This window comes from Gekko japonicus, unplaced genomic scaffold (assembly GCF_001447785.1).
Source record: "Gekko japonicus isolate JY-2015 unplaced genomic scaffold, Gekko_japonicus_V1.1 scaffold1739, whole genome shotgun sequence".
Classification (NCBI taxonomy): Eukaryota; Metazoa; Chordata; class Lepidosauria; order Squamata; family Gekkonidae; genus Gekko; species Gekko japonicus.
Window position 1 is genome coordinate 306,906 of NW_015166473.1, and position 11,388 is coordinate 318,293.

Genomic DNA, 11,388 nt, shown 5'->3' on the forward strand with positions numbered 1-11,388 from the left:
TGCGGCAGTGACTTCCACGTGTTAATAACTCTTTGGGTGAAACAACAACTTCCAAATCTACAAAAGGTTTTGGAAAAGGACGCACTACCTTTAAAAGATAGGCAATAGGGCAGCACTGTGCAAAATGAGTCACAAATTATTCGGGACTGTGGTCCATACAGATGTGTACAATCCACTGTAAGTTGCTTTCTATTACGTAATCGTGCATCATTTAATGTGTCACGTTAAACACTGATGCTTGGCTCCAGTTCTGTTTAACAACATAAATAAAAGACATAAATAAAAGACTAACAACCAACGGCAACATTTTTTGGTGGCCTTTTAACGCCATGCCACTGGAACCAAGACAGGAAGCGTTCTACATGAAACAGTTGTCCTATACCAAGTCAGATCTTCAAGCTCAGTATTAGTCACATGAAGAGAGAGGTTCTTCCCAAGCCTATGGGCCAATATAAGTTTTTATCCAGGACCTGCTGCTTGAAAACATTTACTGGAGACACTGAGGATCAAACTGGGGACCCTGTGCATGCCAAGCCCACACTCTACCACTGAGCTGTGGCCACTCTCCAAAAGAGCCGGTTCTGCACACAGAGCCGGCACTATGTACAGTGTCTCTCCGTCAGTTATTACTGGGTGGGAGAGATTCTCTTTTGAGATACTTGGGCTCAGGCCTGATAAAATCAGCCACCGCTCTGCTCCTTGGTGGGCTTCGGCACCTGCAAATCTCACACAGGAAGCTGCCTTCTACTGAATCAGACCCCCTGGTCCATCAAGGTCAGCATTGTCTACTCAGATGGGCAGCGGTCACAGGCTGTGGACTTTCACATCACTTCCTGCCTGGTCCCTTTAACTGGAGATGCCGGGGATTGAACCTGTGACCTTCCGCATGCCGAGCAGATGCTCTACCACTGAGCCATGGCCCCTCCCTGAAAATATACACAGGAAGCTGCCATAGACCCTTGATCCATCAAGGCCTTTATTGTCTACTCAGATGGGCAGTGGCTCTCCACGGTCTCAGGCTGAGGTCTTTCACATCAACTTACTGCCTTGGTCCTTTCAACTGAAGATCCTGGGGATTGAACCTGGGACCTTCTGCATGCCAAGCAGATGCTCTACCACAAAGCCACGGCCTCTCTCACAGCCTTCCAGGGTCTCAGGCTGAGGTCTTTCACATCAACTTACTGCCTTGGTCCTTTCAACTGAAGATCCTGGGGATTGAACCTGGGACCTTCTGCATGCCAAGCAGATACTCTTACCATTGAGCCATGGACCCTCCCTGAAAATATACACAGGTAGCTGCCACAGACCTTTGGTCCATCAAGGTCTCAGGATGAGGTCTTTCCCATCACCTACTTCCAGGTCCTTTTACCTGGAGATGCTGGGGAATGAATCTGAGACCTTCTGCATGCCAAGCAGATACTCTTACCACTGAGCCATGGACCCTCCCTGAAAATATACATAGGAAGCTGCCACAGACCTTTGGTCCAACAAGGTCAGTATTGTTTACTCAGATGGGCAGCGGCTCTCCAGGGTCTCATGCTGAGGTCTTTCACATCCCTTACTGCCTGGGGATTGAATCTGGGGCCTTCTGCATGCCAAGCAGATGCTCTACCACTGAGCCATGGCCCCTCCCTGAAAATATACACAGGAAGCTGCCATATACTGAAATCAGACCCTTGGTCCATCAAGGTCAGTATTGTCCACTCAGATGGGCAGTGGCTCTCCAAGGTCTCATGGAAGAGGTCTTTCACATCACTTACTGCCTGGTTCTTTCAAATGGCGATGCCGGGGATTGAACCTGGGACCTTCTGCATGCCAAGCAGCGGCTCTACCACTGAGTCAAGCCCCCCCCCCCCAGACGGCTGCTTACCTTTGCACTGAGTGTCCTTCATGGTCGGCTCATATCCCGAAGCACACGTGCAAGCTCCCACCGGTACCATCCATTCCCCATCGCCATTACAGTAGAGCTTTAGAGGTACCGAGACTTCCACCGCGTTGAGGATGCAGGTCCCCGGCGCGATCACGAGGGAGGTGGGCTCTGCCCCGGTCAGGGTCTCGGGGAAGACAGCAAAGCCGGCGATGGTGCTGGAGCACTTCTTGTAGAAGACGCGGACTGAGATGAGGGACATGCACGCGCCCAGGTCCTGGAAGGCCAGGTAGAAGCCGTTCTTGGACAGGGGTCCGAAGCTGCGCACCTTGGTGTTCATCCGGCCGGTTTCCAGCTTGGAGAAACTCTCGTCGGGGGCAATTGTATCCACCTTGATGTACGGGTTTTCCATCCAGAAGGGGCTGGAGGCGGAGGCAGAGTCCGTATCCGACTCGTAGTAGAAGAGGTTGAAGGTCTCTTTGCAGGAGCCCGGGATGTTGGGGATGCTGTTGCAGTCGCGCACGGTGAACTTGAGCTCTACGTACACGCGCTGGACGTCGTGGCGCTGGATGAACTGGGTGCGCAGCCAGTTGTTCTGGCTGCTCTCCCGCACGTTGCACACCTGGTAGGTCCGGATGGGGTTCATGGCCTCGTCGTAGCCGCTGACTTCTTCCCACTGCACAAAATGAAACCCAGGGCGTCAGTTTCCCGGTAGCGCATAGGCACCGCCTCTCTAAACAGGGCCCCTTCTTCTAACAAACGATCATTCATTCCTCGAGATGATATAGAATTCAACCCGACAAGCATAAAGGCTCTCCTACATTGGGGAACAGTCAGCTGCTTAATGTACAGAGGGAGACTTCTGGGACAGGGTAATCCAGTGGTTCTCAACCTGGGGGTCGAACGACCCTTTCACAGGGGTCGCCTAAGACCATCGGAAAACACAAATTTTCAATGGTCTTATGATAGCAACGAAAATAATTTTATGGTTGGGGGGTCACCACAACATGAGGAACTGTATTAAAGGGTCGCGGCATTAGGAAGGTTGAGAACCACTGGGGTAATCCAAAGAAACCACGGATGGTTTTTAAAAATAAATAAATAAAGGAATACAGTGGCAAGCAAATAAATAAACTCCTACATTATAAGGTGCTATAAACATCAGGTGATACTGATATTGATACAATGCCATAGTCCACCCTTCGAAGCATCCATTTTCTGCAAGGGAACTGATCTCTGTAGTCTGGAGAGAATCCGTAGATCCAGGGGATCCCCAGGTCCCACCTGGAGGCTGACATCCCTAGGGTTTAGGGAGGAGCGGGACCTCCGGAGGTTTCGTGATCCTAGCCCTATAGCAGTTCAGCCTACAGGCTTTAGGGTGGCCTAATGGCTCTAGAGCATTGTTCCCTCTAAGCTGAGTTAGTGTGAGCTAACTCACAGTTTTTTAGCCTCCAGCTTACCCATTTTTGCCTTAACTCAGGAAGGAATGTTCCAGAGCAAACTGATCTACGCCGAAGCCAAATGGCTAGCTCGCAACTTTTTTTGTCGTTAACTTTTTTTATGTTTAAAGACAAAACATACATAAAGACAAAACTTACATAAAAGAGGGGAAATTAGTCTTACAGTTCCTTGTTTAACGAAACTCATGCCTAATTTATCGTATGTTTATATATTTCACCTTGTATCATTATGTATATGTAAATATATCAAAATTATACTTTGTATGTCCTTGGAAAGTTTTAAATGTCTGTGTGATTTATTTATTGTAGTCTTCAAACCACTTATAAAATCCTGACCATGTATTATCAAATGTAGATTCTGGTTGTCCTTTCAAAGTTAAAGTTATCTTAAAGCGTTCTGTATCCTTTGTTCCAGAAATATTTTTGTTGAATACCTTACCTGAAAACTGTAAGAAATACGACTCTTATCTTATACTACATGTGATTACAACTGCTAGAATACTTTATGCTAAATATTGGAGAAGAACCAAAACACCCTTGAGAGAAGAAGTTTTAAGTAAAATGTTGGAAACGGTGGCTCGCTCACAACTTTGATGCCAGCGGCTCACAAAGTAGAAGAATTATTGCTCACAAGACTCCACAGCTTAGAGGGAGCACTGCTCTAGAGTAGCCAGAGATGAGCTGTAATTCTGGGGGGTCCCCACTCAGAAGCTGGAATCCCTATCCCGATCAGCACTGGAATTCTTCCGAACACAAGTGGGTTTCCTGTTAGAAATCTAGGAGACAACGTTGCAAAGGGCGACCCTACGCTCAGGAACGGGTCTATTCGGCTCTACAAACCCTGCCATGAGGCAATCCAAATTTTGCACCAGATAAAGCTAAATTATGAGCCTGGGGAATCAGTTATGCATAGAGAACCGATTTGCATAATTCCTCTTCCTTTGCATAATTTATCTGGCAATTGGTTTTCCCGGTTTTGCACAATTCGTCCTGGGCTTGGCTCTGCTTGCCACGGGGAGAGGGCAGAGCGTCAACGTCCTGCTCCCCTGCCGCCGGTGTCAGAGATTTCAGGATACGCTGCCCAGACACATTCAGCCGGACCTTTGCAACTGTGCGGGCCCACAAACTGGATTGCTGGTCCAACAGAATCAGAAGAGTTGGAAGGGGCCATCCACGCCACCTAGTCCAACCCCTTGCTCAGCGCAGCAGCAGCCTAGAGCATCCCTGGCAAGTGTTCGTCCAGCCGCTGCTTGAAGATGGCCAGTGAGGGGGAGCTCACCCGATTCCACCACTGAACTACTCTTACTCGGTGTTCCCTCTAAGCTGAGTTCGTGTGAGCCAGCTCACAGTTTTTTAGCCTCCGGCTCACACATGTTGGTCTTGGCTCAGGAAGGACTGGCTCCAGAGCAAACGAATTTAGGCAGTAGCGAAACTGCCTGCTCACAACTTTAATGTCCTTTAATGTCCCTATGAAGAAAGATTAAAATGCTTGGGGCTCTTTAGCTTGGAGAAACGACGTCTGAGGGGCGACATGATCGAGGTTTACAAGATTATGCCTGAGATAGAGCAAGTAGAGAAAGAAGTACTTTTCTCCCTTTCTCACAATACAAGAACTCGTGGGCACTCCATGAAATTGCTGAGCGGTCGGGTTAGAACGGATAAAAGGAAATCCTTCTTCACCCAAAGAGTGATTAACACTTGGAATTCACTGCCACAGGAAGTGGTGGCAGCTACAAGCATGGACGGCTTCAAGAGGGAATTGGATAAACATATGGAGCCAAGGTCCATCAGTGGCTATTAGCCACAAGGTATAGATAGGAACTCTCAGGCTGGGGCAAGTGATGCCCTGTATTCTTGATGCTTGGGGTGGGGCGGCAACAGTGGGAGGGCCCCTAGTGTCCTGGCCCCACTGCTGGACCTCCTGATGGCACTGGTATTTTTGGCCACTGTGTGACAGAGTGTTGGACTGGATGGGCCACTGGCCTGATCCAACATTGGCTTCTCTTATGTTCTTATGTTCTAACGTCAGTAGCTCACAAAGTAGAATTTTTGCTCACAAGACTCCACAGCTTGGAGGGAGCATTGCTCTTACTATAATCCCCCCCAAAAAAATACCCAGCCAGTATCTTTCCACCCATAATTCAAGCCCATTAATAATACCGTCTGCTTTCAAGTGGGGCACAGGCCTGTACTCTTAGGCCAGCCGTGCTCAACTCGACCACAGCGTTCTGTTGGATGCCTTCGGGAAGATCGGCAGGCAGGGGCCTCGCCCTGACGTTGACCTCTGCAACTGGTATTCAGGGGTATAGTGTCCCTGAATAGGGTGGCCCCAAAGAGCTAATGCCAGACCTCCCCTCCATGAATATGTGATTACCCTTTTAGAGCCGTCTCAGTGAGCAGCCATCCCTGCCTCTCTGTGGCAGCAAGCGCCGCAAGTTAGTTACGCGTCTGCAAAGGAGGATTTTCTTTTGTCCGACCTGACTCTATTGCTCATCAGCTTCACTGGCCGCCCCCCGAGTTCTAGTATTAAGAGGGAGGGGAGAAACGCTCTCTACACTTTCTCTGCATCCCGCATAATTCTATAAACCCTGACTGTGTTTGCCCCCCGGCCATCATTTTTCTAAACCGAAAAGCCGCGGACTCTTTTGCGCCTTTCCGCCTAAGAAAGATGTCCCGACCAGTGTTCCCTCTAAGCTGAGTTAGCATGAGCTAGCTCAGTTTTTTCGCCTCCGGCTCGCACATTTTGGTCTTCGCTCAGGGAGGATGGCTCCAGAGCAAACCAACCGATGCAGTCGCCAAATCGCTGGCTCGCAACTTTAATGCCAGTAGCTTACAAAGTAGAATTTTTGCTCACAAGACTCCACAACTTAGAGGGAGCATTGGTCCCGAGTCCAATGTTCCCTCTAAGCTGTGGAGGCTTGTGAGCAAAAATTCTACTTTGTGAGCTACTGGCATAAAAGCTGTGAGCGAGTGATTTGGCTACTACATAAATTAGTTTGCTCTGGAGCCATCCCTTCCTGAGCGAAGACAAAAATGTGTGAGACAGAGGCTAAAAAGATGTGAGCTAGCTCACACTAACTCAGCTTAGAGGGAACACTGGACTCCCGACCCCTTGACTGTTTTTGTTTTGGTTTTTTGCTCGCCTTTCTTTTGTTACTTTGCAAAATCCAGAGACTCCCACTAAAACGGCGCTAATAACCATGAGACAGGCGAGATTAGTTGAGAAGACAGGAGCATACGAGCCAAACAGACCGAGGAGGGCGAAATTAAAAGACGAAATCTGCAGAGGTCCAAACGAGGGAGCTTAGCTCAGTCTCGAAGACGATGAAAACAAAGCCTCCCGTGAAAGTTACATGAACACAGGGAAACCTGGGAAATTATTCTCAGTTTCTGACTCGGTGGGTTTAAAAGAACTCGGCACAGATAGCTGTGGTGATGGCAGAGTTTGGGGTGACGTGGCAATGGAAGGTTTTCTAAAAGCCAGCCTGGCCACACAGTTCTGCTGTGTCATAGAGAGAACAGACTGCAGCCAGCATGCAGAGCTTTGGAAAGTGGAGAAAAGGATCAAGTTTCCAGCCCTCATGGGTGGCCGAGGAAAAGCTGGAAGCGTTTTGGACCAAAGCATGGAAAGAGGGAGAAATGAAACTATGCAACGTTAGGAACGCACTATCCAAATATTAAAGTAGCCCTCTTGTGACGGTGTGAGGCCATTTCTGTCCAAATCGCACACTTTAAAAGAAATCACTACTAAATTTGGGTTTTCTGTTTTCAATTATTGCTTTTTCCTACCACAGATAGCAAAAGATGTATGTGCCAAGGTAGCATACAGTGCAGCCGTTTGTAGCTTTGCCTCTTTAGCGGTGGGCAGGTTTGCACTTTTGACAGTAATAATTAATAATAATTATCGCATGGCATTATATGTAAAATAGCCAGGAGATCCTAAGATTGCCTGGCAGGCAGAAGCTCGAGCTCTTTTAGAGTTATACACCACTGGGTGGTGAGCTAGACTTGTTTTTAAGGCAAGAGATGTTTCAGAGTTTTGCCTCCCTCTGCGTCACGACCCTGATATTCCTTGGAGGTCTCCCATCCAAATACTGGCCAAGGCCAGTCCTGCTTAGCTTCTGAGATCTCAGATAGCCTCGGCTATCCAGGTCAGGGCTGCCCTTCTGCTTATAGGGAACTAAGGCCTATTTTTACATATGTGCCAAACATATGCATGTTCTCAATGCTGATTTTTATGTCATTAAAGCAGTAAATTTAAAAAAAAAATCAGTTTGGCAAGGAAAAAAGCGTGGCATGTATTTTGACTAAGCCACCCCCCAAAAAAATTTCTGTTTCACTCCCTCACCCTCTCCCCCTTTTTTTGGGCCACAGCTTCAGAATGTGCAGAAATTTTACATTTCTAGGTGCATCCACAAACACACCTCACAATCTCTTTTTTCATATCATTTATTATTTACTTAAAACATCTATCCGCTACCTTTCGACCTTATAGGAAGTCAAGGCAGCTTACAATGAAAATAATAGAACAAAGGGGGACCTGTGATACCCCCCCCCGTTGCTGATTATCTCCTTATGGCTTGGGGGGGGGACTCACAGGGGGGAATCCCAACCATCTGCCAGCGTGCTCTGCTGCTGCTGGGCCTGCTACGGAGCAAGGAGCCTGGTGCTCCTTGCTGCAGGGCCTGGAGTGACAGCAGGCATGATCCACTGCCGGAATCAGGCCCAGAGTGGCAGCCAGCATGGTCCGCCGCTGTGGCCAGGCCCATAGTGGCAGCTGGCGTGCTCCGCTGCTGCGGCTGGGCCTGGAGCAGCAGCCGGTGTTCTCTGCTGCTGCTGGGCCTGGAGAGGCAGCTCGTGTGCTCTGCTGCCGCGACTGGGTCGGAGCAGCTGCCGGCAGGGCTCCCGGGCTGCACTACCGCAGCCGGGTCCAGCAAGGCTTCCACCGGAGGTCAGTCCATATGCGTTTGTGCAGGGAAAGCTACTTTACTGTGTATTTTTTCCGGGTTTTCTTCAAACCTGGGGAGTGCCCCAAGCTTGAAGAAAGATCTGTTTAGCCTCCGCGTGGCCCTGATCTGTGGATTTAGCTATCCACAGTCGGGGGCTGCCTAACAGTATGCAGCTACAGTAAAAAAGAAACAAACCTAGTTCTTTTAACCTCTTTCCACATCAGATTAAGAATCAAGCCACCCTGGACTTGTGGAAACATATGCCCCAAAGAGCAATTTCTGCAAACGTTTGATTTGTGTGGCTTTTGTGGTCACTCTGGATCTGACGGGCCTTTTTGGGTGGTTCCAGCCCAGCTGCTGGATAATAGAGGATGGAAACTTGTAGGAAGGCAAAGATATACATAAAACGGGAGTAGAACTCTCACAGTTTGGAGCACTAAACTCCTCCCCCACCCCCCCCCCCCCATTTAAAGACTTACCCCAGTCTCCGGATGAGCCGTCCATGCCAACTCAGATGTTACCCACTTCGTATCCATCAGCGTTTCTAGGAGAATGAAAAAGAAAAAAAAGTACAGTTTTAAGACAAGCTCATTTCTACATATAATAAGCTGGAAAATCTACTGATCTGTTGGGGGCCCGGACTTGAGACACAGAAGCTCAAACTCACCACAGGAGAGACAGAAAGAAAGGAGAAGGCACTTGGGCACCTCAACAAGGGGTGCTGAGGTCTCCTGCCACTTCCTGCTCCCTCTTCCCAAAAAAGTAAATGCTCCCTCCCTAAGCGTTGTTAAACACAGTGGGTGCGGTCAGACGGCGGGCTGGGAGCGGTGTAAACCGCTCCGGTCCCAACTAGATGAATTTGATCCGGGGGAAGCGCAATCACACTCACCTCTTACATCACTCCCCGGCAACCACACTTCAGGCGCTCAGCAGAGCGCTTTGGCGGGGGTTTTTTTTACACAGTTTGCGCATGCGCACAGGCAGTCTTCCTTATAATGAAGATCTTTGCGCAGGCGCAGAACAACCCAACCCGACAAGCATGCCCTGAAGCGAAGACGTCCCTTAAAAGTTTTACTCTGAAACTGGCCTCCGTGAGGTCCCGGACTCGTCTAAAGCCTTACACTAGGCACCTTTTAACATTATTATTATTAACGCCGGGGCGAAGCTTCGCCCAAGCGCACATCGCCTACTAAAAAAATAAATAAATGGCGGCCGAAAAGCAGAAGCCTCGGGCTGCCGAACGGAAGTGGCTCTACACCGGCGGAGAGCGGTCAGACGGGGAAAAAGTGGCTAGAACCGGAGCACTCAGGAAAACACCACTTGGGTACCTAGTGGCAAACTACACCGGTTTAAGGGGTGCTTGCGACGGTTGGCAACGGTTAGGGACGGGAGGCAGATGTTGTGCGTGTGATCGCGGGTAAGTACTCCGTTTCTAACCGGCTTCTATACCGGCTTAAATGCCCCGTCTGAGCGCACCCAGTGTGACAAACTGTGCATGCCCACTTCCCAAATTCGTGCGTTTCTGGGAAGCCCTACCAGGTTCGTGTGGCTTGCTTCACTGTGTGTAAAGATGTCTGAGGGAGTGAGAAGAGAAGGACCGTCAGCCGCTAGTGTTCCTGGGAAGGGTGAGGAGGTTGTGGCGAGGGTGGCAGGAGTGCCAGGGGGCAGAAGCTGCGGCCCCCACCTCAAGGACACGGCCTTGCCTCACTTCAATAGACATCCAGCCCCGGGGAGGAGAAAGAATAGTATAAACCAAACCTCTGCAGAAAGGGACATTGGGAATGGCTTCCTCTAAGTCTGCCAGCTCTGGGTTGGGAAACACCTGTAGATTTTGGGGGTGGGGCCTGAGGAGGGCGGGGTTTGGGGAGAGGAGGGATTTCGAGGGGGTTTAATGCCCTAGACTAGAGTCCACCTTCCAAAGCGGCCATTTTTTCCAGGTGAGCTCCGTTGCTTGGAGGTCAGTTGTAATCCCGGGAGATCTTCAACCACATGGAGGCAGGCAACCCTATCCCAATGCCTGTAGCCACTCGACGGTCAGAAGGGGGCGGGGCTTGGAAATCTCCCAGAATTACAACTGATCTCCAGAGACCATTTCCCCTGGAGAAAATGGCGGGCTTTGAGGGTCAGACTCTACGGCATTCTATCCCACTGAGCTTCCTTCCCTCCCCAAACGCCGCCCTCCTCAGACTCCACGACCAAATCTCTAGGAAATTCCCAACCTGGAGTTGTCAACCCTAACGTCGGTCCGGGGAAGGAAGGGCCTTTCTGTACTTGCTCAGGAGTGCTTTATGGAAACCTCTGGTACTCAAACACGGCGTCGAAACCTCCACACAAAACAAACGCCAAGGGAAACTTTCCCTAAAAGGGCCTCCATCAATAAACTAAGGAAAAAACAGTGTGGTGTAGTGGTCAAGACTGTCAGCCTAATATCAGAACTGGATACTATTTTACGACTGGGTGGAAAGAAACCTCGAAGGCCAAGAACAACGCATACACATAATATAAATTTGGAGAAACTCCAACCTGAACTATTGAAAATTAGACTCTTATCAGGAAACATAACAGGATATGTCAGCGATTAAGTGGGACTAACCTTAGTAATTATACAAAGGAACAGAACGGGAAACAAAGAATTAAGTCTGAAAATATGAAGAAGAGAAGACGAAGAGAAGAAATCGGATTTATACCCCACCCTTCACTACCCAAGGGAGTCTCAGAGCACAAACTCCTTTCCCTTCCCCTCCCCACAACAGACACCCTGTGAGGTAGGTGGGGCTGAGAGAGCTCTGCCAGAAACGGCTCTTTTTCAAGGACAACTCTTATCAGAACTGTGGCTTGCCCAAGGTCATCCAGCAGGGGGAAGGGGTGGGGAATCAAACCCGGTTCTCCCAGATTAGAGTCCGCGCATTTAACCACTACACCAAACTGGCTCTCCTACACCAAACTGGCTCTTAGTTTGCAATATGCAATAAGTGTGATATAAATTTGATGGCATTTTCCTTTATGCCGTATCCCACACCTTGTATCCTTCCCACCCTTGTATTTTCTGTCCCATAACATTTCAAAAAGCAATAATAATAATAATAATAATAATAATAATAATAATAATAAT

General features: G+C 49.0%; 1 protein-coding gene across 1 annotated transcript in view; it reads right to left on the reverse strand.

Annotated features, from left to right (window-relative positions):
- The window catches only part of EPHB3 (EPH receptor B3), an 89,142-nt gene extending 80,330 nt beyond the window's left edge, over positions 1–8,812 (reverse strand). Inside the window, exons 1-2 of the mRNA XM_015412115.1 lie at positions 8,756–8,812; positions 1,871–2,543 (exon numbers count right to left, since the gene is read on the reverse strand). Of these exons, the coding sequence (XP_015267601.1) occupies positions 1,871–2,543; positions 8,756–8,812 (730 nt within the window). The remainder of the gene's footprint in view (positions 1–1,870; positions 2,544–8,755) is intronic.
- Positions 8,813–11,388: the final 2,576 nt, after the last annotated feature.